Source organism: Saxophila tyrrhenica (assembly GCF_035928015.1).
Source record: "Saxophila tyrrhenica strain CCFEE 5935 chromosome Unknown scaffold_4, whole genome shotgun sequence".
In the NCBI taxonomy this organism is placed as follows: Eukaryota; Fungi; Ascomycota; class Dothideomycetes; order Mycosphaerellales; family Extremaceae; genus Saxophila; species Saxophila tyrrhenica.
The window spans coordinates 1,281,757-1,307,827 of record NW_027041736.1 but is presented as its reverse complement, the minus strand read 5'-3'; the positions used below and the strand labels follow the sequence as shown (position 1 = coordinate 1,307,827).

The 26,071-nt window shown below is 55.7% G+C and overlaps 11 protein-coding genes across 11 annotated transcripts; 8 read left to right on the top strand and 3 right to left on the bottom strand.

Annotated features, from left to right (window-relative positions):
- Positions 1 to 1,103: 1,103 nt before the first annotated feature.
- CCT6 (T-complex protein 1 subunit zeta) lies at positions 1,104 to 2,793 on the bottom strand (the record flags this gene model as incomplete). Its single annotated transcript, XM_064800440.1, has 2 exons — positions 1,104 to 1,342; positions 1,398 to 2,793. The coding sequence occupies 2 exons, from the start codon at positions 2,791 to 2,793 to the stop codon at positions 1,104 to 1,106; spliced, it is 1,635 nt and encodes a 544-aa protein (XP_064661779.1).
- A 259-nt stretch (positions 2,794 to 3,052) lies between these two features.
- On the top strand, positions 3,053 to 5,193 carry GGA2 (ARF-binding protein; the record flags this gene model as incomplete). The annotated part of the gene is made up of 2 exons (XM_064800439.1): positions 3,053 to 4,909; positions 4,993 to 5,193. 2 exons carry the CDS (start codon positions 3,053 to 3,055, stop codon positions 5,191 to 5,193), a joined length of 2,058 nt encoding a protein of 685 aa, XP_064661778.1.
- Positions 5,194 to 5,454: 261 nt separating this feature from the next.
- On the bottom strand, positions 5,455 to 7,218 carry nop56 (Nucleolar protein 56; the record flags this gene model as incomplete). Its single annotated transcript, XM_064800438.1, has 2 exons — positions 5,455 to 5,862; positions 5,923 to 7,218. 2 exons carry the CDS (start codon positions 7,216 to 7,218, stop codon positions 5,455 to 5,457), a joined length of 1,704 nt encoding a protein of 567 aa, XP_064661777.1.
- An 804-nt stretch (positions 7,219 to 8,022) lies between these two features.
- On the top strand, positions 8,023 to 8,631 carry LTR77_003180 (uncharacterized protein; the record flags this gene model as incomplete). Its single annotated transcript, XM_064800437.1, has 2 exons — positions 8,023 to 8,192; positions 8,250 to 8,631. 2 exons carry the CDS (start codon positions 8,023 to 8,025, stop codon positions 8,629 to 8,631), a joined length of 552 nt encoding a protein of 183 aa, XP_064661776.1.
- Positions 8,632 to 9,122: 491 nt separating this feature from the next.
- On the top strand, positions 9,123 to 9,920 carry LTR77_003179 (uncharacterized protein; the record flags this gene model as incomplete). Its single annotated transcript, XM_064800436.1, has 2 exons — positions 9,123 to 9,178; positions 9,260 to 9,920. 2 exons carry the CDS (start codon positions 9,123 to 9,125, stop codon positions 9,918 to 9,920), a joined length of 717 nt encoding a protein of 238 aa, XP_064661775.1.
- Positions 9,921 to 10,322: 402 nt separating this feature from the next.
- Positions 10,323 to 11,693, top strand: LTR77_003178 (uncharacterized protein; the record flags this gene model as incomplete). Its single annotated transcript, XM_064800435.1, has 1 exon — positions 10,323 to 11,693. The coding sequence occupies one exon, from the start codon at positions 10,323 to 10,325 to the stop codon at positions 11,691 to 11,693; it is 1,371 nt and encodes a 456-aa protein (XP_064661774.1).
- Positions 11,694 to 12,301: 608 nt separating this feature from the next.
- Positions 12,302 to 13,183, top strand: LTR77_003177 (uncharacterized protein; the record flags this gene model as incomplete). The annotated part of the gene is made up of 1 exon (XM_064800434.1): positions 12,302 to 13,183. The coding sequence occupies one exon, from the start codon at positions 12,302 to 12,304 to the stop codon at positions 13,181 to 13,183; it is 882 nt and encodes a 293-aa protein (XP_064661773.1).
- Positions 13,184 to 14,545: 1,362 nt separating this feature from the next.
- Positions 14,546 to 17,044, top strand: LTR77_003176 (uncharacterized protein; the record flags this gene model as incomplete). The annotated part of the gene is made up of 8 exons (XM_064800433.1): positions 14,546 to 14,672; positions 14,873 to 14,892; positions 14,942 to 15,160; positions 15,211 to 15,475; positions 15,537 to 15,554; positions 15,607 to 15,807; positions 16,283 to 16,818; positions 16,877 to 17,044. The coding sequence occupies 8 exons, from the start codon at positions 14,546 to 14,548 to the stop codon at positions 17,042 to 17,044; spliced, it is 1,554 nt and encodes a 517-aa protein (XP_064661772.1).
- A 1,185-nt stretch (positions 17,045 to 18,229) lies between these two features.
- Positions 18,230 to 19,264, top strand: LTR77_003175 (uncharacterized protein; the record flags this gene model as incomplete). The annotated part of the gene is made up of 4 exons (XM_064800432.1): positions 18,230 to 18,346; positions 18,396 to 18,593; positions 18,646 to 19,195; positions 19,248 to 19,264. 4 exons carry the CDS (start codon positions 18,230 to 18,232, stop codon positions 19,262 to 19,264), a joined length of 882 nt encoding a protein of 293 aa, XP_064661771.1.
- A 401-nt stretch (positions 19,265 to 19,665) lies between these two features.
- Positions 19,666 to 21,413, bottom strand: LTR77_003174 (uncharacterized protein; the record flags this gene model as incomplete). Its single annotated transcript, XM_064800431.1, has 6 exons — positions 19,666 to 19,689; positions 19,742 to 19,883; positions 19,936 to 20,021; positions 20,084 to 20,662; positions 20,712 to 21,083; positions 21,129 to 21,413. 6 exons carry the CDS (start codon positions 21,411 to 21,413, stop codon positions 19,666 to 19,668), a joined length of 1,488 nt encoding a protein of 495 aa, XP_064661770.1.
- A 2,153-nt stretch (positions 21,414 to 23,566) lies between these two features.
- LTR77_003173 (uncharacterized protein) lies at positions 23,567 to 25,820 on the top strand (the record flags this gene model as incomplete). Its single annotated transcript, XM_064800430.1, has 7 exons — positions 23,567 to 23,998; positions 24,054 to 24,431; positions 24,482 to 24,506; positions 24,566 to 24,790; positions 24,841 to 25,248; positions 25,306 to 25,506; positions 25,555 to 25,820. 7 exons carry the CDS (start codon positions 23,567 to 23,569, stop codon positions 25,818 to 25,820), a joined length of 1,935 nt encoding a protein of 644 aa, XP_064661769.1.
- Positions 25,821 to 26,071: the final 251 nt, after the last annotated feature.

Here is a 26,071-nt window from a genome sequence, read left to right as displayed (position 1 = left end):
TGGTTTCATCCAAGTACGCTGCATGACCGACTGAAGGCTTGCTGAAGCGGCGCGGCGCTGCCAGTAGACATACATCATCACTCTCGACAGGGTGTTACATCGGATGCTTGCTACACCCTCCGTGGCACCTACACGGTTCGCCTGAGCTGTCACACCTAACCCTTCATCTGGACCAGCTATTCAGAAACATGCGCCGTCCACCAGATGAAACCTCCAACAGCGCCAGGACATGTCGGCCTCCAAGGAACAGCTCCCAGGCCAGCTAGCCCATGCCGACAGTTCCATCGACATATACCGCCCAACGCTACCACCAAACGCACGAACCATCACAAGCCTTTCCGGACGCAGCACCTCCCGCAGTAGCTCCCGCAACGCACGCACACGCTCAAACACCCACTACAAGTCCAACCCAAACTCCCGCGCCCGCATCCAGGACCAGCGCGGCGTCCAGGTCCGCCCACCATTACACTTACCCTCTGGCTCTTCCAGTCGGCGCTATAGTACTGGCTCTGGCTCTGGCTCTGGCTCCAGCTCCGCTTCTACATCTCGCTCCGCACAGCGGCCACCTCGAGTCCACGTCCGCTACCACACTCAATCGTCCCAGCCCATCTTTCCTGACGTCGACCGCCCACCGGCACGGCACCATACTAATGTGCTGCCGGTTTACGAGCCTCGTCGCCGGCAGGCAGGGGAACAGCATCACGATGAGGCGTGCGGGGAATGCGATGCTACCATGCGGTATTGGCTGCTGGTGCTTGCGGGGATGTTCATCGTGGCGGTATGCGTGACGCTGGGGTTGGTGGTTAGGAAGTAATCGGGAGGATTGAATCCACTGTAATTTGGGAATGGCGAGGGAAAATTGTCATGAGCAGCTGCGGAAGGACTCGTGCTTGGAGGTACATGTAGCTAATTTTGGTAGCCTCGATTGTACATGTCACCCTGTACAGAGTTTGGTGGCGTCCATCTGCTCTCGCCGACCATCTCCGGCCAGTGATGATGGATTTTTTTGCAGACCCTCTCCGGCCATCTCGATTTCCGCTTCGCCTACGCAAGCAGATTGTCCCTCTTATAGCATTGCAGTCATACTTTTCCTACCACACTCATCACTCCCCACCCTCATCCCCTCCCCCACCGGGCGGCCCTCCCTTACTCATCTGCCGCGCCTTGAGCATCTCATCGCATAGCAAAAGATTCGACGCAATACCCGTCGAGCTCGCGATGGAATTCCTCAGCACCCGGAAGGAATCGTACACGCCGCTCTGCACCGGATCCATAGGCTCGCCGAGCGAGAGGTTCAAGCCAGCGATGTGGCCGTCGGCGTGTTCGTCTTGGAGTGCTGCTACTGTTGAAGATGTCAGTGGGATGGAAAAAGAGCAGGAGGTGGGGGAGTAGCTTACAGCAATCCTGGATATCGTGTCCAGAGTTCGCGGCAAGCGTCTTGGGAATAATGAGTAGTGCATCGGCAAAAGCCTCAACACCCCACTTCGCCTTCCCCTTCACCGTCTTCCGGAACTCGTCGCTGTTCAGGCGCGTGGCGCAGGCGACTTGGAAAGCTCCGCCGCCAGGCACCACGGAGCCATCGACAATCATGTTGTACACGCTGCGCAGCCCGTCGCGCACGGCATCCTTGATCTGCGTAATGGTATGTGAGTTGGGGCCTTTGATGAGGAGAGTCACAGATTTCGGGTCCTTGACTTCTTCGATGAAGGTGTATTTCTCCTCGCCGAGCTGGTGCTCGTATACGTGGCCTGCGTAGCCCAGGTCGTCGGGAGTCAAGTCGTCGACGCTGTTTTGTGCCGTGCCGCCGCAGATCAGTTGGAGGCGTTCCATGTTTCTGCGCTTGGCGCGGCGGAGGGCGAAGATGCCGTTCTTCACCAGGACGTCGAGGGAGAGTGGGTCGATGCCTTTTTGGTTCACAATGACGAATCCTTTCTTCGGGTCTGTGCCGCAGACTTCCTTCTTCAGCTCTACGATCTTGCGCAGCTTGTCGTCCACGAAGCGTCTCTCGGACTCGACAAGTTTCTCGCGTTGGGAGGCGGAGTTGTAGTAGAAGCCGGAGTTGATTTCGCTCTTTTCGTACTCCAGGCTGACGTTCAGGGTGAGGATGTAGGCGTTGCGGACGTCTTTCGCCATGTCAGGATGCCGCGCGCCGTGGTCCAGTGCAAGACCCTTGATGAGTTGTGTGTCGGCTGCAGAGCGATGTTGCATGGTCATGATTTCGACCATGTGTAAGTCTGGCTTTTCGGGGGCTTGGTAGATGGCCAGCACTGCGTCAACGATACTGGGTGTGAGTTGCTCGGCGAGGGTAGGGTTAATCTTGGTCGAGAGGGAGGTTCGTGCTACGCTCATGAGGAGTTCTCGGTCGACGTCCCGCTGGATCTTGAAGTCGTCCAGGAAGCGTAGTGCTTCGTTCTTTGCGGACTCGTAGCCGTCGGTGATCACTCGTGGATGCAGTCCTTCTGAGATATACCGGTCTGCTTGCTTCAGCAACTCTCCCACCATCAACACCACACTCGTCGTCCCGTCACCGGTGATCTCGTCCTGCGCGGTTGCCGCCCGTGCAATCATGACAGCCGTAGGATTCTGGATTTGCATCTCTTTGAGGAGCACACTACCGTCCTTGGTGAGCTTTATTGATCCAGCACCGTCAACCAGCATCTTCAGCGTCCCCGTCGGACCCAGATTTGAGGCCAGAACATCTCTGAGGCCTTCTCCAGCTGAGATGTTCACCTTTAACGCTTCCCCTCTCCTCCTGCTCTCCGCCTTGGGGTTGAGAAGCTGTGCGGCCGACATGGTGGGTGTTGTGTTGTCGAAGTCGAGGTGTGTTGGAGGTGCAGTCGTTCAAACAAACGTCGTCGCGTTTCCCAAATTTCTTGCCCGCGTCGAAGAGTGACGTCCGGTTAAACTCCGGGCTAGCCCGAAGTGGGCACTTCTCAGGCTGATGGGCGCCCACCATGCCACCTCACTCGGTGTGTGAAGATGTCTCCCACCTGCCGATAACACCCTCTCTACCCCCGACGATTACATGTTCGCGCCACCGCACGCCAGCAGCATGGAGGCCGCATCCGCCCGCTACGCCGCCCGCGACCGCTTCGCCTTCCCTACTGAGCCAGCTTCATCTCCGTTACAGCGCTACATCCAGAATGCCTGTTCCCCCGAGAACTTCGAGCCTAACCTGGCCCTTTCCCTGGAGATTGCCGACCTCATCAATGCGAAGAAGGGCAATGCGCCTCGAGAAGCCGCCATCAGCATCGTGGGCTACATCAACCACCGGAATCCGAACGTCTCCCTCTTGGCGCTGAGTCTGCTGGACATCTGTGCCAAGAACTGCGGCTATCCGTTCCACCTTCAGATCAGCACCAAGGAATTTCTCAATGAGCTGGTGCGCCGCTTTCCCGAGCGGCCGCCTATCAGGACCACGCGGACACAGACTAGAATTCTGGAGCTGATCGAAGAATGGCGGCGGACGATATGCGAGACGTCAAAGTACAAGGAGGATCTTGGATTCATCCGGGACATGCACCGGCTGCTGTCTTACAAAGGCTACGTCTTCCCCGCGATCAAGCGCGAGGATGCTGCTGTGCTCAACCCCAGCGACAATCTGAAGAGCGCCGATGAGATGGAGGCTGAAGAGCGGGCGGCGCAGAGTGCGAAGTTGCAGGAGTTGATTCGAAGAGGCACACCTCATGATCTGCAAGAAGCGAATAAGCTAATGAAGGTCATGGCGGGTTATGATACGAGGCATAAGACTGACTATCGTGCAAAGGCGGCGGAAGAAGTGGCCAAGATTCAGCAGAAAGCGAAGCTGCTAGAGGAGATGCTGCAGGGTTACAAAGCTGGAGACGAGGTGCGCGAAGGCGACGTCTTCGAAGAGCTGTCGAATGCTTTGGCTTCGGCGCATCCGAAGATTCAGAGGATGTGCGAAGAGGAGAGCGAAGACACAGAGGCCGTGGCTAAGCTGTTCGAGATCAACGACAGCATACATCGGACGATCGAACGGTATAAGCTGATCAAAAAGGGGGACATTGAGGGAGCAAATGCGATTCCCAAAGGTACGCTGGGAGTCAGTGGAGCAGGTGTTACGACAGGGCCGGGCAACGAGCTTTCACTAATCGACTTTGGCGGGCCGGATGACGCCCAAGGATCAGAGCAGGCTACAGGTGCAGGAGAGCCACCAGCAGCACAACCTAAAGCGAAGGGCAATGCATTGGAAGACGACCTCCTTGGCCTTAGCATGGGCGATGGTGACTTTGGCGGAGGCGGCGGCATCTCACTCGGCAACCCTACCCCGTCGAACGGCACACCAGCTCCCGCGCGCAGCACAGCAGACATCATGGCGCAGTTCTCACAACCCCGGACGGCGCCTCAAGCGGCATCCAACTCGATCTTCTCCCAGCAGCCAGCGCAGCAGCAAACTTCACCCCAACCAAACCTCGACCTCTTCTCTACTGCCCAACCTCCGAAACCCGCAACGCCTGTCCCACCTTCAACCCAGCACTTCCACCAACAGCAAAAGAAACCCGACCCCTTCGCCTCCCTCAACACCCCACCCCGCCAACCATCCCCCTTCCAATTCCAACAATCCACCTCCAAATCCCCCGCCCCTCCCCCTCCACCCTCCAGCGGAGGCGGCGGCGGCACCCTCGATCTCCTCGGCATAGACGCGCCGCCCGCAGCGCCTCCCGCACGACCAGCCTCCACCCACGCCAACGACGACGAATGGACCTTCACCTCCGCCCTCCCCGCCGCGCCCTCGGAACTCGTCGTCACCAACTCCGCCATCCGCACCGTCTTCACCTCCTCGCGGACCGGGGCGAATGGGGACGGGGAGATTGTGATCCAGAGTCGTATCTCCAACGGCACGGCGCAGGAAGTCAAAGACCTCACGTTCCAGCTCGCTGTGACTAAGGTACGTTAACCCCCCGCCCTTCCCTCCCCACTTGAACCTCTGCGTAGCAACCCACTAACACGTTCCGTTTTCTTGTGACAAAGGCATATACACTCCACCTCCTCCCCCAATCCTCCCGCTCCCTCTCCCCCGGCCAGAAAGACGGCATCACGCAGACGATTCGCCTGCAAGGCGTGGAGAGGGGAAAGGGTGGACAGGTGAAGATGCGGTGGCGCGCGAGTTATGTTGTCGGCGGGGAGAGCAGGAATGAGCAGGGGGAGCTCGTGGGTGTTGGCGTGGCTTGATCGATAGTTCTGAGGAGCACAGGGCGGGGGATGCGCGGGCTCAGATTCAGGTATAGAAGGTCTATCGGTGAGCTGCAGGAATGGAAGAAAGTCTACAAGCAGCCATGGAGGCGGCAGCGATTTTTATTTTCATGCGGGCTCATGGTACAGAACTCCTGCCAGTCTTCCTAGGCCAAGCAAGCAAGTAAGCGAAGGCGCCTCATCAAACGCCAAAGAGCACCATCGCCCATCCTCACACTTCGACCCCCTAGTCAATCCACTCTACGCCTTTTTACTCTTCTTCTTCTTAATCTGCTCCCCAGGCACCTCCCCCGCATCCAACACCCCACTCTTCCGCTTCTCCTTCTTCTCTCGCTTCAACTTCTTCTCCACCGCCGCCTCATCCACCTCCGCCTCCGCCTCCGCCTCCGCCTCGAGCTTCCTGCGCTTCTTCTCTGCTTTCTTCGCCGCCTTCGGGTCCACGGCACCGGCGTCCGCGTCGATGTCCGCCATATCCACATCCCCCTCCGCATCCGCAGCGCGCTTCTTCTCGGCCTTCTTGGCCTTCTTGCGGAGTTCCTTGTTCGTGGCTTCGTCGGTGACGCCGGGGACGGCCATTTCCTCGTCGGCGTGGAGGGAGGTGGGGTCGGCGATGGAGATGGAGGCGAGGGTGGCGTCCATGGCTTGTTTCTGTACACGTCGTTAGCACGGAAGGAATTTGGTGGCAGTGGAGGTGGGAGTAGGACATACCATAGCATCTGCGTTCTTTGTCGGGTTGATGCCCTCGGAATAGAATCGCAAACGCTCGTCCACCTGTGCTTTCAAGGCTTCGCCGAAAGTCCTGCTGGGCTGCATGCTGAAGTTGTCGATGCGGCTGGCGATGCTGGTCTTGTTGGCAAGGAAGCGGGAGATGCGGCCTTTGTTCTTCTGGCCTGCGCGACCAATGAAGGAGGAGTGGTAGATGAGGCCGTACTTGGGCGTGTTCCCTTTGGTCTTCAGAGCGCGGAAGAGGGCCTTCTCGGCTCCGAGGATCTGGACGGTGGAGGCGGGGTATTTGGCCAGGTTGGTGAGGGAGCCGGCGTGGGAGATGAGACGGGCGCCGACGGTCTCGCCGATGAGGGCAGCCAGGTTGGGAGCGACGACGCCCATCTTCGCGGTGAGGTAGTTGCCGAGGGACTTGCGGTAATTGTGCAGCTCGACGGTGCGTTTGGCGAACATCATCACGTTGGCCATGTCCTCTTCCGAAATGTCCTGACCCATGGAGACACGGGCAGCTTCGATGACGGCGCGGGCGGTAGCCTCATCGTCGTCTACATTCTTGGCAAGGTCGTGCAGGCTTTCGTCGGTGAGGGTCTTCTTGTCACCGATGAACAGGGCACAGCGAGCGTATTTGTGGTTTTCAGAGACGATCTTGATGAGTTCAGGGAAGTGCCAGCCGTACCATTCTCGCACACGCATGGAGAAGGTGTTGACGGCTTTGTCGAGATGGTCGATCGTCGCAATAGCCTGGATGATGTGGTTGTCGTTCTTCTGGACGGAAAACTTGACCTTGGCTCTGCTGTAAGCGTGGCCGAGACCCAGCTGCGCGCGGCTGATGTCGCCGGTTTGTAGACTCTTCATCAACTTCTCCGCATGCAGCCTCAACCCACGCAGCAGATCGCCGCAGAGCTCGCTGGTGTCGGGCGTCTCACACTCCACGCCGGCAAATCCAGCTTTGACGCTTCCAGCCAGACCTCTGTCGCCAACTCCTAGAACCACCTTGTTCTTCTCCTTCTTCCCTCCTTTCGGTAGATTGGACTCCAGCACAGTCTGCAGATACTCGCTCATGATACCCTCTGAGACATCGTTGGCGTTTTCAAGCGCTTGGGCGGCGCCTTGGAAGGGTGCGAAGGAGACCAACTGCACCATCTTCCCGAAGCGCGCAAGGTCGGCGTGCGCATCTTGGACCTCCTTCAGGCGGGATCCGATTGTGTCGCTCTGCAGGCGCACGGAGAAGATGGCGTATCCCACCGAGGACTCGTGGAGCAGGTAGTCGATGTTGGACATGTTGGGCGGTCGTCGTGTGTGATGGGTGGAGACGTCGTCGTTACTGTCGCATACTCCTCCGAGCGACTATCGGGTGGTCAGCGACTGTCGTGTGTGCTGTATGCTGGCTATCGCGACATTGGCGGCGGGTGTAGAGGTGAAGTCTTTCTTTCTCGAGCTTTTTGCTCGGATTTCTCCAATCGGCGAGAATTCATCCGATCTTCGGTCTTGGCGCCGATCACATGAAACTGCCAGCCACGTCCACTCATCAGACCAGCCACCGTAGTAGGAGGTACACGAGAAGATGCATCACCACGTCCAAACCTTCTGAAGGCTTCTCTTCTGTCTTCACTATCCACTCGCCATTCTCCAACGTCCTTTCGCTTCAGTGTACAATTTATCCTTCCACCACTCCAGCTACCGTGCTCGTCCCGCTCATCCAACCCACTTCCACCCGAGCTACAGCCCGACCTGCGTGTCACACTCGGATTCGCCGGCCATTGAGCTTCGGTCCAGTCTCCAGAGAGACCCCAAAGATATTCGAGCCTCGAGCAACCGCCGTCAAGAACAAGAAGAGCATTTCCATCCAGCAACGCTTCCGGCGCACAGAGTTCAAACCCGCGACCACTCCAACAACTCCGCTACCTCAGACGAACAGACGCAAAATTTACACGACATACATCGCACAACATCCGCCCGCTGCAGGTACGCACGCCGCCACCACACCACCAGTAGCCCTACCTTCCACCTCCCCCACCTAGCGAGGCGGGACTCCCGACCTCGCCCAACACCGCCACCACGTCCTCCTCAATCGGCAGATCCAGCATGGCACGCTCCGTGTCACGCACCCGAGTCGTGGTCCGGCAGTCCTACTTCTGGCCCGACCAACAGCTTAACTTCTGGATGATCATCATGCTGGCGACCGGCGGGACGATCATAGGCGTGTTTGCGAGTTTCCTACAAGACCAGCAGACGTTGGGGCTGCCCATACCTTGGTGAGCTCATCTCTCTCTCCTCAATTCTTCGCTCCGCCCCATACTAACGACCACCAGGATCATCCCCTACGGCATCACCGTCGGCGCCCTCCTCATCGTCTACATAATCGTCCTCATCCTGCTCATCTACCAACGCCGCCTGCTCCCGGGCGTCGTCATGATCGGCTGCTTCATCCTGCTCGTCCTCTTCCTCACCGGCCTCATCGAGACCGCCATCCAGCTCTTCGGCCCCGCCGGCAACATCGCGAGCAACTGCCAGGTCTTCGTCAACGGCAACAAGAGCACGGGCGTGAGCCAGGCGACATTAGCGTGGCTGCAGCAGAACAGCACGTGCAATAGCTGGTACGCGGTTTTCGCGTTCTGGATTGTAGGGGCGGTGTTTTTGACGTGGATGATTGTGCTGGGGAGTATGGTTGCGCGGGGTCAGGTCGGGGAATAGGCTTCCCTTGGACTGAGATGTCGGTGATTTGTACGGCTTCAGTGTAGTGGGTTACGAGGTTTCAAGATGTGCATAAATGAGTGATGGCTATATGGGCGACGGCATGAGCGGGGATGGCGTTTGGGGGTTTCAAAGGGGTGGGATGATACCAATATTGCGGCAGCAATACAGCATTTTTCGAATTCCAGCGGATGTTCAACTGTTCACCATTACCATCATCCCGAACTTCCAATAAAGACGAGTTCCGGACAGAATCTTTTATCGGGGATCATGAGGCACATGTGTTTTCCTTCCAAAGTCAGGGAATTCGAGGGTACAGGCGAGGAGGGGAGGGCGGCGAGGCGGATTCTGAAGTAGGCCCTCTTGACTTCCTACATGTTATCCTCAGCTGATCTTATGACCTCTGGCTCACGCGGTGATGAGTGAAGGGTCTGGTATACAGGGTGCCGTTTGCGTGCGTCGCACAGGGTCTATATGAATGGCGTTGGACGATGCTGACGGTTGACGCTTCAGTCATTGCCGGATTACGATGTTTGCTCTTCTCGAGGTAAGGCTCTATAATCCTGCTCAAGTTCTCGCCTTCCTAACACCTTCCTAACAACTACCTTCAACTGCTCGCAGATCACAGATCACCAGTCTCCGGATCAATCTATCCACCATCTCGAACTTCCAACACCATGGACACCGCTTCTCTCTCACCGAGTAACAGCTCGATCGATTCCTCGGGCCCTCCTCCAACAGGATCGCCGCCGCCCGGAGACGCTTTTCTCATCAGCCTCACCGTCAACCTCCCCAACCCAGAGGACGAATACTTTCTCATCGACCTCTACGACTTCGCAGCCAACAAAGCCGGCGACACCCTCGTCGCCCGCGTCAACCATCCCGAGACGCCTGCGTTCGTCACCCGCCAGGCCCCCGCGGTCGAAAAAATCGTGCTCATTTTCCAACTCGACGACGACGAAGAGGCTCGAGCGACGCGGAGCGTGGACGTTGAGATGTGTCTTCGAGCGCTTCTGCCTTTTGTAGGCCGCTACAAGTTCGGGATACGCTGTCGAATCGGCGGGGACGATGATTTTGCCCCGGATCGACGGGAGCTTGCCGATGCGGTGTTGGGAGAGTTCGTGGGCATGGCGCTATGTGGACCTGGGCGGGAGAATGCGGCGACGGTTGTGCGGGATGTGGGCGAGGTGTGGAAGGAAGGGGTGGATTTCAAGGTTGTCAGTTTTTCGGAGGTTGAGTTGCCGCGGGACTCTGAGGATGGGAGGATGCCTATGGGCTCGCTTATCTGAGTGTAGGTAAATCGATTTTCATATGATCTCTACTACTTTTGTCTTACTGTCGACCGAGTGGTTTGGGTTTGCTTGGGCCTTCTAATTGATGTTCGCGCACACTGTGTTTGCTACGTTGGGGCCATGGACCGTTCACTCACGCGGATGGTGGTTGAATAGTGAATGATATAGGGTGCTGTTTGCTTGCGTCACGCGGAGGTTGTATGACTACTCCTCGACTCTGCTGACAGTCAATCTCCCAGTCATCATCGACCTACGATGTTTGTCCATCAAGTAATGGATGCAATCCTTCCACCGAACCAAGGAACCGACGGCATAACATACCGGTTTCGACCGCCGCAGTCTCCAGTCTCGAAACTTAGACATACAACGATACGGCACCCCTATCGAGCCTTCGAAAACATGGACCAGTCTGGAGACAAGCGAATGCGTCGAGGAAGCCCATCCAACGACGGTGAGATATCCGAGTCGGAGATACCATCACCGCATACCAGGCGAAGAACAGCAATTCAGGGCCAGCCGGCTCAAGATCGCCGTAGCATTCTGCGTAGTGCTCAGGTGGTACAACCGGATGAACAAACTGAACCGGAGCAGCCGCCGCAAGCTCATCTGGACAACCGTCAAGGCAATATACTGCTTGGCTTAATAGAAGAATCTGGACAAGGCACGAGCAGCCCGCTCAGTAGCCCACCAAGCAATTCACTCAGCAGCTCGCAAGAGTTGCCCCTGCGAAACCGCTCCATACCTCCCCTCCCGCCGAAGATATCTCCACTGAAGACTCCGAGGCCCCTTCAGGACAGCAAGTCCCAAGCTTCGAGAGATTCTCTCGCACCAGGAACCCCATTCCTTATCGCCCTCACCGCCCAGATCCCCGGCCCCGAGAACAACCCGCAGGCATACGACCTAGACCTCCGGAACTCCTCCGGCAACAATCTCAAGCCAATTCTCAAACTCGACATACACTCCCCCGACTTCGCTATAACGATAGCCAGCTACGCCCCTCACGTAAGCCGGGTTCTCCTCAAGTTCGAATTCAGCAACTCCCCCGCTGCCCAGCAGACCCGCACCGCCGACATCCAAACCTCCCTCCAACCCCTCTTACCTCTCATCGACGACTACAACTTCGGAGTCCGTAGCGTGTTTCAAGGGACCGCGCACTCGGAGAAGGGGCAACAGGATCTCAACGATGTAGTTTTCGGGCTTTTCGTGAGTGCGGCGATGCGAGGGGGCGAGGGGGGAGAGTTTGCGGCGACGGTGATGCGGGATGGTGAGCGGGAGTGGAGGCAAGGTAAGGGGTTTAAGGTTGTGGGGTTTGCGGAGATATGGGCAGGCGTCCAGCTTGGTCAACCGATGACTTTCGACATATTCTCCACGCACCTGGGTCAGTCTCTGGCAGACCGAGCTGCAGCTGTGAGCCGCGTGTTGATTAAAACCTACACAACGATCCCGGTGTGGGATTTCAATCAAATCAGACACATCAGAGCTTGTCTTAGCGCTCTCCTGATCCACCCGGTTTTATACGATTTCGAGTTCGGCATTCAGGTCATTCGTTCCGTTGGATTTCTCGAACCGGAAGCGGAAGAATTGAATCGGCTGCTAGCTCGTGCGGTTGTTCTGGGAATGTTTCTGGGAGGCTCGTTGCTTCACCATACCGGAGGTGCCGTGTTAAATCTACTACCGGGCTACAAAGTCAGGCTTCGTCGTGACACGGAAGTCCTTTGGCACAACACCGGAGACTTCATGCTTATCAATTTTGTCCGGGAAGAGACATGATTGCTCTGCTGCTCGCGGCCTCTCTCGCGGAAGGCATTGGACCCACGAGTGCTTGACGACGTGCCACTGACTGCCATTACAGATGCATCAACGTCCACCGGCGATGGCATGCCATGAAGTCAGATGCTTCACCTGTGTTACTAGAAAGCAAACGAAGCAACACGCCTTACGGTTCTGTGCGAGTATATCTGGTAGTACTGCTTGCCCATGTTGTGGCCACAGAGCGTGGAGGGCAGCGTTGCTGTGGAACTTTGGCAGGCGAATGTCGGATGTACTCGCATAGGTTTGTTTGCTCTTGGGTAGGCTCTGTTCCATGACAGTATTTCTAACGATTCTCGGTCTCGGGGAGCAATCCATCCACCTTCATACCCACGCTTTTTGCTGATGATGACCTGCTATTCTGTTCGTTGTCACTATTCTCTAGCTTCCGTAAGAGACAGTGCAAACTACTAAGAATGACTACGGGGTTCTTTAAAGGCCAGTCGTTGTACTCACAGTCTGCCATCAAAGCCATATAGTTCTTCTCTCTTCATAACTTTCCGCCGCGCTCTGCTCGTGGCGCTTACCAACGCAACAAACCGCAATCCTCGAACAAGACCAGCTCGGCCATGGAAGGCCCCACGACAGTCTCCAGGCTGATATTTCCGAGCATCTTATCGCCCATACACAAGTACAAGAGGCGGACTGCCGTTGCTGCGAGTCAGTCAGCCTCAAATCAGGCACCCCAAGCAAACGTCGACCCGGAACAATCAGCCTCTGGCCAGCCATCCTCACCATCTATGCCAGAACCTCCTTCAGCAATCCATGGCTCGGCTCAAGAGGGATATCTCCCTCCTTCCGCCCCGAAGCTCCAGAAAGTGAGCCTCCATAGCGGTTCCTCGTCCGAGTCCTCTCTGACCGACCCGTCTGGGGTGTCGGAGGACGACGAGGACGACGAAGGATACGACGACTCAATCGAACCCGACATCCTTCAGATATCCTTCGGCTTGCCACATACTACCTCCCGAAAGCCTGCGCAGTGGCCGGAGGCAGTCCTCTCAATGTACGGGAAAGACGGCAAGCCGGCCATGGTTGCGGAGAACTTTGAGATCACATCTTCTCGGCCGCTGGACCGGGTGATTGAGGATCTTTGGGATGGACCAAAACGACTGATCGTCAACTTCTACCTAGAGGAAGCGTTTCGTGCGGAGGGAAACGCCGTGGATGGCGATGTAATTCATCGAGACATCGAGCAGTGTCTCAGGACTCTCCAGCCTCTGCTCGCAGAGTGGGAGTTCGGGTTTACCAGCGAGGAAGAGGATGAGCTAGAGGTTTGGGACAGCCTGGTCAAGTCGACACGCAACGTCCGTTTGCTCGCGAAGTTCATGTCCATAGCGAAGGATGCCGGTTTCAAACCTCGAGAGGGGTACCCAGGTCAGGACCGAGCTGGTCGATGGTGGCAAGGCGAGCAGTTTATGGTGATCAGGTTTGTGATTGAGTGTCAAGGTTGATGAAAAGGGCGCCTCCACGTGGACGTCAACATGGAGGCGCTGGCCGGACTGATAGGGGGGGGCATGGAGTGCAAGAGATATCGATAGGTAGGCTCTGGTTGAGCAGCGTAGTCCATGGGTTAACATCTTCCGGTGCGAAGAAGATCCGATGCGCAACACCGACAGCATTGCCCCTTCATCCTGGGCTCTGGCCACAGTCACGTGCACCTTCACATGCTGTACATGTAGTTCGGCTCGTCGAGACGTCTTCCCGCGTTTCTGTAGGCCAAACATGCCAGCAACAGATGGAAGACCACCTCACGTGCTCGAAGGCTTGTCTCTCCACAATGAAGGATGATGAGACGCACCGAGGTGTCTGGATGTGAAAGATAACGGCCGCTTTTGGCAGGTGCGAGGCCCATGGCGTGGTTTCATCCACCTCAAGAATCCTCATCTGGCTCCTCTGCGCAAGAACCTCCCTTGTTTGGACCTTTCCCGACCTTCTCATCCTTCAACACTATCATGCCAAGGTACAAAGGCGTGATACCAAGCTTCCTCATGGACTCCTCGCAGATCAGGCCACCACTCTTGCTCGGAGAATTCCGCCTGCGCCCCGGCCTTGCTGGCATCGAAATGGAGCTGTGAGTGACATCGGGCTGCCGGTATGAGGGATGACTGGGAGAAGCTCTCGAAGTCCTCGACAAGATGAGGTGAAAAGGCAAGACGAGGTGACAAGAGAAGACGCTGCGGTTCCAGGAGAAGCTTTTGCTGGGCGGATGCCACTCAAGCTAATTCACAGCGCTTCGGTGACGACAACATACATACCCATGAAAGCGAAAGCCATGGCGACGCGTCGGGTACGTCTATTCCGTCCCGCACTCCACGCACTGCGGTTGTATCAAGCGACCGTGTCGCTGCTAGCAAGATCCTCCACCTCCACGCGGAACCACGCCAGGCCGGCGGCGGACAGACAGGATGGCTCTTTTACGGGATGCCAAGTTGACGAGTGTCTCATCACCACCCGCACTTCTACCTTCTGCTTACTTCAAGCCAAAGACTGTGGGCATTTGGAAACATCGCCGTCACGATGGATTGTTGTAGGAATGCGATTTCTGGAGATTTCCCGCGCAATCCTCGAGACTCCACACAGTGCCGGAGGGAGCAGACGATACACCGGAGTACTATCTGCTTGAAGATGTAACAGGATGTAGTGGACGATATAAGTACGACATGAAAGGCTCTTTTGTGACACCTCACCTTCTCAGCACTCGCTGGGTCCCTTTCGTTCGGTCCTCTATCCTCATCACTCACACCTCTTTCGTTCAGTCCCGGCTTGTGCCTCCATTCAAGCACGGCCGTGTCATTGCTTCGCAGGCACCAACCATGATTCCCTCCTCTCTACTCCTCCTACTCGGTCTTGCTGCGGTCGCAGCTGGCTCTCCCATAGCCGTGCCGCAAGACGCAAGCGATGGGCCGCTGTACGATACCAACTACTTTTGCGACCTTCTTGGTAAGTAACTTAGGTGGAACATGTCGCTACTATATCTTACACGTGGAGTGTGTTGAGGGTTTTCGAGCCGAAACGACCTCTAAAGGTCATCTCAGCTTGCACACACTCCATCTCCCTCGCAGACAGAGTAGCCGATAATGCCCGTTCTTCACCAACGATGGAAGGAAACTATGCTAACGTTTTTCACCTAAATCTTGTAGACACCGACGACCCTGAAGCAGTGGGCAACACCAACAAGCAGTTGTTGTTCTACGCTAACATTGGCCAAGGTTGCCAACATCTGGAATGACGGATACTGCGATGGGGACGAGTGCAGGATCGGAAGTCCGATGACCATGCTTGACCTGTTTACACAAGATGGTAACGAGGCTGGCTGGCTCAAGAACCTCGCAGCTCAATACCTGGAGAACCCTGGGGATCTCGGCGACGCGAACTGCGGCACGATCGGTGGCTCCTGCGAGCTGAAAGTCCCCAGTTGCGAGGTTCTGGTGAGTGCAAGCTGGACGGCGCATCTGGTACTGTGCTGACAGTATTACAGGTCGGGGAAATGGGACTGCCAGACCTTTATCTCATCTTCCGTGCCGTTGAAGGCTTCCACTCGCAGTTGAACGTTGCCCAGGAATACTTACAGAATAACGTCATCAACAACACGCTTCTCCTCGACCAAATTGCGGCAGACTTTTCTAAGCCAGTGGATCTGGCCGAACAGCGTAGGTTTGCTGAGGCCATGACGCCACTCGCAGTCGCTAATTCTATGCTACTAGAGATAAAGTCGCTACTGGGCCAAATCTTCTTCGTCATCGGTACGTACCCCCCGGGTGTGTGCTCACATGGACTCAACACTAACACTTTATATCACTTTAGGCGGTGTTGCCGGCGCAGGTGAGTTTTGTTCGACATCTCCCAGAAAATGCTGGACTCACATTTGGACCAGTAAGCGGAGGTGCTAGTTTCGTCGGGGTTGCCGCAGCATCCGCTGTTGCACTAGCAACTTCCCAACTGGCAGCCGCGCAAGCCGAGGAGGATGAGGACGGCAAAAAGAAAGCGGAGGCTAGGCTCGCTGGCGCGAAGTCACTGCAGGACAAAGCAGGAGCTGCTGGCCGAGGAAGCGGTGCGATTGCGGCCGGTACATACTGTCAGTGGTGACCTTCGAGCACGTTTTGCTAGGTTCAAAATGCTGACCTGCAGTACCTTAGTGGTTGGGTCGTCACTCGGTCTCTCCTCTGCAGCTACCGATGAGTCAGGTGAGGAAGGTCAAAGAATGCTTTTGATACTTGTACAAGTGCTGACTCCCCGCCCCGTCGCAGGCCAAGTGGAGACTTGTAGGTGTTTCGAAGTCAAAAGCCTGTTGGGTTAATAAAGCGCTAACCTGCGACATCACCAGCCGACTTGTCGCCCATACTAGAAAACGCCTTCTCAGACGGATTGACAAGACTGAGGCAGCTCGGTCGGCTAGCGCTGGGGCGGAACGATGACGGTGAGTCGTTCGATCTGTTGCCCCATGGCGAACCGAGGGACAATGGGGTGGGAGGTCAGGAGCTTCTGAGTGCCGTCTCGTTCGTTCCCCCTTAAAATCTCGAGATCTGCCCAGTGGCTGACAACCTAAGCAGGGGCTTCTATGCTGACGGAAAGACGGTACCAAACCCACGAGCATGGAACCGCCAAACACCCGCTGACCTTTGTCTTCTGTTTTCAGCTGCTATCCTCGACCCATCCGTCTTTCCGCGAGTCTATCGAGTTTGCGTTTGGTCAGTTTAACACCAAGCTCGTGGATCAAGCCTTGATTACCAGCGGCCTCCACATTATTTCTGCGGATGTTGTCGACACCGAAGACGAGTGTAATGACTGGAATAATGAGGTTCGAGTTAGCCAGACCAATGTGTTTTCGTCGCTAATGGATGATCAGTGGTCAGGTTATGGTGCTCGCTGGGTTGACATGGGGGATGGCAACACCTTTGTGAGAGCCAAAGACTGCGACCTCGCTAAGACGTCAGCTGATAAAGGACAGTGCATGAACCTCTTCCGCGAGTCGAGCCTCCACGCGGACGAATGGGTAGTTGCCGAGCGCACGGTCACCGACAACATGATCGAGAAGTACGGCATCGACATTGTCGGGTACTACAAAGCTGCCTACGAGTGCTCAAAGGTATGCATCGCCCACTCTTTTCTTGCTGTGTTTTCACACGCTGACTCGCGACTTCTAGTATGGCAACGAGGAGCGCACCCCCGATGAAGCCGCTGTACCGGAGGACGGTTCACTCCCGACCTGCTGGTTTGGCGTCCCTGCTGATCGCGCCAAAATCAATGCGCCCTCAGGTGGGAGAGGGGGGGGCTGGAATAGGTGGGATCTTTATCCCTTCGATCATGCATGAGAGAATCACGATGGCACAGGCAGCTTGTGGCTGCCCAAGCTTCTCTCGTGGGAGAGAAGACACTGTCGCTACCTCATTTGATCCTTACTCTCAGTGAAGACAGAGAGGAGATGATGGATTGAAGCATTTCGCACGATGGATGGCTTTTTATGATTCTACGGCAACAAATGGGTGTCGCAGCATGCATTGCTTTTATCTAAACGGAGGACACAGATACCCAATGGCAGTCAGGATGTTCATGTCAAATCCTACCCCTGCGATCTTCCAACGTGGCTAAGGTGCTCTTGAAGAGGGTTTGCTTCGAGGTTCTCTCTTCGATAGACTGGACCACTTTCTGAGTGGAACAACGCTGAGAGAGGAGAGACGACTAATAAACGGAATGGAGAAGAGCTCATCTTGCCGCCTATATCGCGCCGTGCGAGTCTCGGCCGGGCTCAAGTTGCGTTCCGACTTCCCACCAGTAGATGCGCTCACCTTAACTGAGCGATCTTCAATCAAAACAACAACAAGCAGTCAAGTCCAGTCTTCTACGTGGACGAGGTGGCGTTCAAGACGGGGGAGCGCCCCCCATGCCAGACCCGCCGTGACATCGAAGCCTTCTCACCATGGCACCACCCGCACCTTCGCTGGTCTTGCATTCTTCCTTGCCAATCACCCCTGATGGCAACTCGTAGAAGAGCTCGCACGCCGTCGCGACCACCACACCAACTTGGAGCTACTTGAAACGATCGGCTATGACGAGAATTCGCTCGCTCTGTGCGACGGCCGCCCACGGTGGCGGTGTCTACCCACCTCCACGTTTGCTCGCGGTCTACTTCCAGCATCTCACGCCAATCTCCATAAGGCGCGCATGATGTGGTCTAGGCGGCAACGTACGGCCGAGAAGCAAGCGTATCGTGCGGCAGTCTGTGAGGCGTGGGAATCGTCCTCGCAATGCGAAGTCGAATTCGCTAGGTGCAGACTCTGGCAAAGAGACCAGCCGAACCATTATTCAGAAAGCACCCAATTCCAGAACGGATCTCGTCCGTATTCGTTGTGGACACTGCAACGAGCCATACGCCACTGACTGGATAACGGGAAGTCTCTTTAAACATCGACGTCCACGTTCATTCGAGAGCGCTACATTAAGCACTTTTACCTGTTCTTGTCAACGTGGTCACACTCAACAGAAGATCGCCATCAACTATGGAGCTACTTGCGCTACTGAGCCTGACTTTCCTGCCGCTCGCCCTCGCACGAGGCCCGTACTGCGGCCGTGGACTAAACCCGGACGTTGCGCACTATCAAGCAGCTATCAAAAAGGTACACCAAAGCCTTCGACCTCAAGCTTCTCATGCTTACCGCTGCATAGCTCAACAGCGGCTCCGATTACCCTACTGGTACCGAGTTCGACGCCGACGATTGTAGGATCAGAGTTGATGTCAACAGCCCGATCAGTGCACCGCTCACCACCGGCTCTACGATGATTGATGTCGCAAACTCCATGCTCAGTCAATGCAATGGGATCGGCTGGGGATTCAATGATCCTAATGGAGGCTTCAACACGAACGTGAGCCTTGACAGAAGCATGCGCCTATTAGCTCTTGCTGACAGTCGAACAGATCTCTGTTGTCCAGTGTACAGAGTGTATGTATGGTAAATGTGGTGTATGCTCTGCTCCGGAGACCAGGAAGCCCCGCAAGCGCCGCGATGCTGCAGCGCCAATGGCCGAGTCGATAGCATCCAGCCAACTTGGCATGGAGAGGAAAGACCAACTCTTCGGGCAGACAACACACAGTCTCGAACGCCGCGGAGTCTCCTGCGAGTCTGCGCCAGGTCTCGACTGGACCTACTGCTGTCCGTCGATAGCTGCGCCAGACAGCGATGACTGCGAAGATCTGGCCAACTCACTCCGCGGTCGGACGCTCGAGTTGCCCTTCACCGGCGCGAGTGGCGATTGCGAAGTCGCCATTGAATCCTACAGACCAGACAACTCAGTCTCTGGGGACACGATCGCAGACCGCATGATTGCAGATGTTCAGGGGTGTGACAGTGGTGGTATTGTTGGGACCATCCACGACTATTCGGTTGGGATCGCACAGCCTGGAGCGTACGATGTATTATTCGGGCAGCTCTGCGGAGACTTTGGGTCTGGCGTTTCTGCTTGCGCGAGTGAGTGTAACATGCTGTATGAGAGGATCACTTGCTGACTGCTTGCCGCTAGTTGGCGACTCTCCGTAGTAGAAGCGACGTCCCGAATGCTCGAATGTCACCGGATCTGTCTGAAGGTCAGGGCTGGGTACGGAGAACCAACTACGTCCCAATGTCTATACTATGCATGGGTACCTACAAGAGTCGTGCTTTGGGGACTGGCGTTATTTACATGGGGTTAAAAGAACCAGCCAAGGAAAGGGAGACGTTCGTTCAATCAATGAATTACGTGATCTCATGTCGCCAGTTCCAGCCGACGTTCGACGTCTCAATTACATGTGTCAATTCATTCTGCCTCAGTCGGACGATCTTACAATACGTCTGCTGGTACTGAACGTTCTGGAGACCGCTTTGACCTGCTCCGCGCCGCCACTCCCTACATCGAAGGTCCATCCCAATGTCAACATCCCCCAGCAGCAGCAGCAGCAGGCTTACAACGTATACCGGAAGGAAGACTGCCCAAATGTCAGTCAATCTCTGATGGGCACCAGGACACCATATACTTACATCAGCGCCCTCGAGAACGATCTCGCCCGCGGCCGCCCGCTTGTTCTGACGCATGAACCATAGGTCGAGAGCAATGGTAATGGAGCCGATGATCAGGCAGGCCGTAATGCATGCCCAAAGGCCGGGAATGTATTCTGGCGCACTGCAGGATGGTTTTAGCATGTGTTCGGGGAACAAGCACATTCGACACATACTCTTGAGGCCTGAAGATGAGCGAGCCGGCAATGCCGCCAATCCCGCCGCCGCCGACCAAGGTGGCGCTGCAGAAAGCTCTTGTCCACTGCAGGAAGTCAGCATCGTCGATTGACAGACTCTTATAATTGGTATTCGTGGAACACGCACCTGCCCTCGAATGTTGTTGGCCTGGTAGGCCATGACCTGTGGGATGTTCGCCTGCACGGCGCCGGTGAGCAGGAAGATGCCAAAGTACTGGCTGCCAACGGTGTCTGTCCAGCCCAAAATTGCCAGGCCTACGATGCCAGTGACGCAATTCGTGAGGATCTGTGGACCACGGACATGGTACTTGTCGCCCAACCAGGATTCGCAGTACATGATGAGCGCTCCGAAGGCATAAGGAGGAGCCACCAAGCACTGCGAAGCGGCAATGTCAAATCCCATTCTATCACGCAGGATAATCGGTAGGAAGTAGGCGATGGCATATGCCATGGTGGTCGTACACAAGAACATCATGGCAAACCCCCAGACTTTGATCGATCGCGCCGGTCGAAGGAACCTTCCCAAAGTGAAAGGCTCGCTTTTGGCGTCACCGCGGTCTGCTTCCACGGTAGCCATTACATACTCCACCTCTCGTTGCGTGAGGAAGCCTTTGGCCTTCCAGGCGTCCTGGTCCGGGAATGGGACGATGAGGAAGTAGCCAGCAATGCCGAGGAGGACCGTGATCGATCCTTCCATAATGAAGATCTGCGTTCGGTCAGCAGCCTTCCTTTACGAGGAGCGAGAAAACACCTACCCATCTCCAGCCGGTGTAGCCTCCCAGGCCATTCATCTGTGACAGCGCATACGCAAGGATGCCGGAGAGGGCGGACGCAAGCGACCCGATGAGGTAGAAGACACCATAGCGTTTTCCGGTGTCGTAGCGAACATACCAAGTGCTGATCAGGTACACGCAGCCTGGAAAGAACCCCGCCTCGAAGAGACCCAGGACCACTCTCAAGCCGGTGAGCGCAGTCCAGTCCTGGACAAAGCCCATGCCCATCACGACGGCTCCCCACGCTGCGCAAATCCCAGCGAGGAAGATCTTCGGACCGACCTTACGGGTACAAACCGTCGCCACCGGTTGGAAGAGTGTGTACGTCGCGAAGAAGACAAGGTTGGCGATGGACTGGGTAAGTCAGCAGGGAGCATCTTGAAGTTGCGACGTACTGACATAACGAATGCCGTTCGGTTCTACCATCTCGAGCTCGACAGTCATGCCCGCAATCGCTGCGTTGGGCATGTTTGTACGGTCCATCAAGCTGACGCAGTACATGAGGCCGAGAGTCAGGACGAGGCGCAAGTCGATCTTGCGTTTGATCCGCTTATGGTCGGCGGGCGAGAAGTAGTCGAGTGCGGGATTGCGTTGGCCATCTCGGGAATCTGCTTTCTCCAGGTAGGTGGGAGAGTCTGTGCCGTAGTGGTCATCGCGATGGGTGAGTTCTCCTTTGTCCGTCATTTCTGCGGCTTGTGTGGGAGATTCAGGACAATTGAGCAGGTTGTTAAATCAAGAGAGGCCGAAGAGAGGAGGTATATGTACTGATCCCAGCGAGCCGCCCGTGGTGTCAGATCCATCTTGGTTGTCCTTGGCCGCTGATCTGGCTTCACAGATGCTGGTTGAGGTTGCAGTTGTGCCCCGGACATCTCCACATATGTTTCTTGGACGTCTGGGGATGATGCTGGGCGTGCCACCGTGCCAATTTCTTGAATATGGTTGCATGTTCAGCACTTGATTCAGACCTGCCTGGACGTAATGGATCGGATGGACCGGATGGAATTCTCTGCTTGCAACAGCCGTCACAATCTCACTTCGTTCGGGGCGTTGTATCGAAAATCTCGTGACTGTCGAGTAACTCACGCCTGTCTGCCTTGCCGTCGATGGTTGAAAAACGAGCCTCGGGACAACACCAGCCAAGCAACATGTGCATGGTCGAAACGCAGTCCGTCGCTCGCCTTGCGTTGGCACGTGGCGGACCGAGGATACGGGAGATCGAATGTTGATGTGATTCGATGAGATGGAAAGGAATTGTACATAAATCTCATCGGTCTCGTGTGTGTGACAGGCGAGGCCGAGGCTCAAGTCTGCCATAGGTGGTTCTGGAAAACAGTAAGGAAGTAGGCCATCATCGCATTTGCGTCTTCGACTTCCAGTGACTGTTGGGTTCTCACTCCGCGGGCGGCATAATCCATGTGGTGGGATGAAAGGCTTTTAGTTGTGTGTTGGTTTGTGAGAGAATAGCATGCATGTCTTGCTCTCCGGTGACGTCTGCTCCTGTAGAAAGGCACAACTCGTGCGGTTGGTGGCTGAAGTACCTACATACATGTACTTTGTGTGTTGTCGTTGCACTGTGAGCATTGACTCAGCCCTCAGTCAGGCTATTTTCGACTTCATCAACTTCTTGAAAAGCCGCCGGTTTGTCTATCTATCACGCTTGCATGTTTAGGTGGCAGGACTTCGACCGCAAACGTTATACCTCCACAATCTAGACCTGATCTCACCAACGAGCTAAATCTGACTTCCTCTCCCTTCGGCCCGCGAGGCGATGGCGTCGACCCAGAGACTTGGAGACTTGGAGCATGGCGCCCGTTCTATCGCGCGGCAGCGGCAGCCATCTCACGGAGCCGCCATGAAGTGCGGAACAAAAGCAAACAGTCCTCGAGAAGCCGCAGCAGGTCACTCGAAGGACCGACACGAATCCACCGCGCGCGCTTGAGCGGACAAGGCAGCTTGCATCGGCCACACCCTGGGAGACAGTCCCTCGCAAGCCATTTCGCCTGATGGGCATCGGGACACTCGGCCTGACAAAAAGGCCGACGCCGCTGCAGTCATTGCACTAGTTCCGGTGAGCGGCTGCGGCCTCGCAAGACGAGACGATGCTGCCATCACTGTACACATGCCGTTCTCCCAAAAGCAGCTCAGTCGGGGTGGGGTGAGGCGTCCGAGACTACATCATCTGCCTCCAACCTGTTCGGGGATGGCAAGCGAAGCGGGCGGAGGTCAACGAGCTCCTCTTCAAGTTCCCGGCGAGTCAATGCCACATGACAATTTCGAGGTGTGGCATGATACAGCTCTTCGGCTTGATACGCGGAAAAGCGAAGATGTCAGCCTTCGTTGATTACCGTACGTCTTCCACCATACCACCTGGCCCTTGTCATTGCGATTGCGGCCTCGCTGGAACTACTCTAGAAGCCTGAAGCTCAGGTGGTGTTGTCCGTTGAAAACATTCCGAAGCTGGGCGCCATTCTAAATGGTTGAATTCCGCACGCGACTGCGAGTGCGCCTACGCCTGTGTCATTGCCAGTCCGGTGTGGTGGTCTTTGACCGGGACAGAAAAACCCAGCTCCGCCACCAGCCCGCTGCCCGCTGCATTACCTGAGCAAGCTCGATCTCGGTCGCCATGTCTGCGCAGGTCTGGCCACAGAACCTCGAATGCACTGCGCTGCGATGCTGAACTGCTAAGAGTGCTCACTGTGGTTACTAGTAGGAACAGCTTGGCCTGATGAAGTACATGTATGTATGGGGTAGCTCTGTCGTTCTTCACTCTCTTTGCGAGCAGGGCAATATCGATTTCCAAGCAGTCAAGTGTTGTCAATACCACATAGGACATCAAGATGTGGACTTCGACCACCTCTGTTCTGGAGACTTTTGCTTTTGGCTCAGACCCTCCGTGGCATGGGAGTGGCGGTAGCGAGGCTGAAAGTACAGCAACGAGCCCTACCATTACCTCTCCGAATTCGAATGCACCGTACGCATCTGTCGAGGCAAAAACTCCTACGGCAACTCAAATCAGTATTGGAGGCTGGACATTACCGTTGCGCCGTCAACAAAACGTCTGGAACCCATCGGTCTTGCAGGTGCGTCCGTTGGTTGGTCTCCTCGCATTATGCGTCACTTCTAGCTGTGTGTTTGCCTCATTCGCGGTCCTTCTGGTTTCCGATGGACAGCCGGTGAGCGACTGGCCCCTGTCGCCTGCCGTGTCTTTGGCCATCATAACCGCTGCGGCCAACTCGGCGCTTGCACTGGCTTACATGGAAGCTGTGCCGGTAAGCTATGATGCCCCTGAGCTGTGCGACCGACTGGCTGATCGTTCACTCACAGATCTCGTGGTGGTATAGCACAACTCGCGGAAGGTCCATCCGTGCACTGGAGCGGCAGTGGAGGGTTACCAGGAGCATAGTCTCTGCGGTAGCCTATCTGCGGCATCTAAGTGTCCTCAACATTGCCTGCATCCTGGTCGCCATAGTGGTCATCGATGGACCTCTCTTGCAGAAGGCATCAACTGTCGTCTCTGGTACTACGACCTCAGACGTCACACTCTACATGCATCTACTGCCCGAGCTCCCGAGCAATTTCTCTGGCACGGTGTGGAATCATAGGATAACTGCGAGTCTAGCTAGCCAGCTACCGTTCCAAGATCTCGCGGCTCAGAGGTCGATGAAATTTGAAGTCCCTCAGTGCAGCGGCAGTGAGGAGAAGGTGAGTTTGAAAACCCTCTTGCGTCTTTGCCACCCACTGAAGTACCCCAGTGCACCGCGAAAATACAAGGACCAGGTGATACACCCCCCAATGCCCACAACACATAAAGACTCTATTCTCACGATCAACAACAGGCGTTATGAAAACAGACTGTACCAGCAGGACCTGGCCCATCACCAAGGAGATGATTTTCAGCATCAACGCTACCTGGGGGACCTGGAAGCAGTATGATCCGAGTTCGTACATTGGCCCTGCCATGATCTTGCCGGCATTCCAGGTCAGCATTGAGCCCATATACGACACCATCAGCGGGGGTGCTCGCACAACGGTTGGTTTGGCGGGTTGGAGAGACTTTGAAGGTGATATACATTGAGATGTACACCTGCGACTTGAGCTGACGAGACACCAGGCCAATACGTGGAGACGTCTTGCACCTTGTTACCAGCTATTGTGGAATACAATGTTCTACTTCAGAGTGGTAATGTACAGCTTCTCGAAGATCTCGAGCAAGGCAAGGTAGTCGCCAAAGCAAACAACACTCGCGCTATCAACACTACCGAAGAGATGGCGCATGTCATCCAGCCGAATGCATTCGATCCTGTTACTGTTGGTGCAGGCTATCTCGTCAGTGCAAATGCGACTGTCATGATATCGACAGCGAGAGGGTCTAAAGGGTTTGCGCCTACCTGGGCTTTCAACGTCCCCAGCTTCAACATTGAAGCCGCAAAGCATGTCGTTAATTTTCCTGGTCAGGCAGCTGGTACTGGCATGCTCTTTTCCGATCCAACACCAGACATCATAAGGACAATGAACGAGCGTACGTCTCCATCCTGACGAGTGGAAGATGTCGCCTGCTGATTCAACGTCCAACCAGTGATGCTTCGAGGTGCAATCTATGCGTCTAAGTGGCGAAACCAAGCGCCGTTCATCGACTCCGGAGTGGAAATCAACCAGATCGTACCCGCTGTCAAGGAGACGAGGGAGAATTTGTACAAGTCTGATTTACGGTGGTTCGCGGGTGCCGCGATCTTCGAGCTGCTGACCGCATTGGCTGTGCTGCCAATGTTCTGGGGATGTAAGTGAGGCTTTAAACGCCGACAAAACCCCGCTGATATCTTCGCAGGGTGGAAGATCGGACAGGATCTGACCCTCTCGCCGTTCCAAATCGCCCTGGCGTTTGACGCTCCGCTGTTGCGGGATGTAAACTCGGCGTCGGGGGTGTGGGAGATTGTGCAGCAGCTTGGAAGGTTGAAGTTGAAATATGGTGTAGACACGAACCTTCGGTATGCGGCACATGGAGAAGACGTGGCGTACGCTCCAGGGAGGCTGGGACTTGCCTGTGAGCAAGTGGTTGCGCCCCCAAGGAAGGGGTGGGCGTTTCGGGAGTGAAGGGTTGGAAGGCAGTCACTCATTACCGCAGACCTGTATGACAAACACAGCGTGATCTCATCCGCCTCAGAAGTTGTGAGAGGAGGTATGTAGGAGATAGATAGCAGGCTTTGTTGTAGAGATGATAACGACCGTCGACATCCAACACCCTGTGTGGCTCTAATGATTGTAGTTACGATATTAGGACTACTCAGAGCAATTCTGGTGATCGGCCACATCAAGCAAGCTACCTTGCCGTCACCTGCTAAATG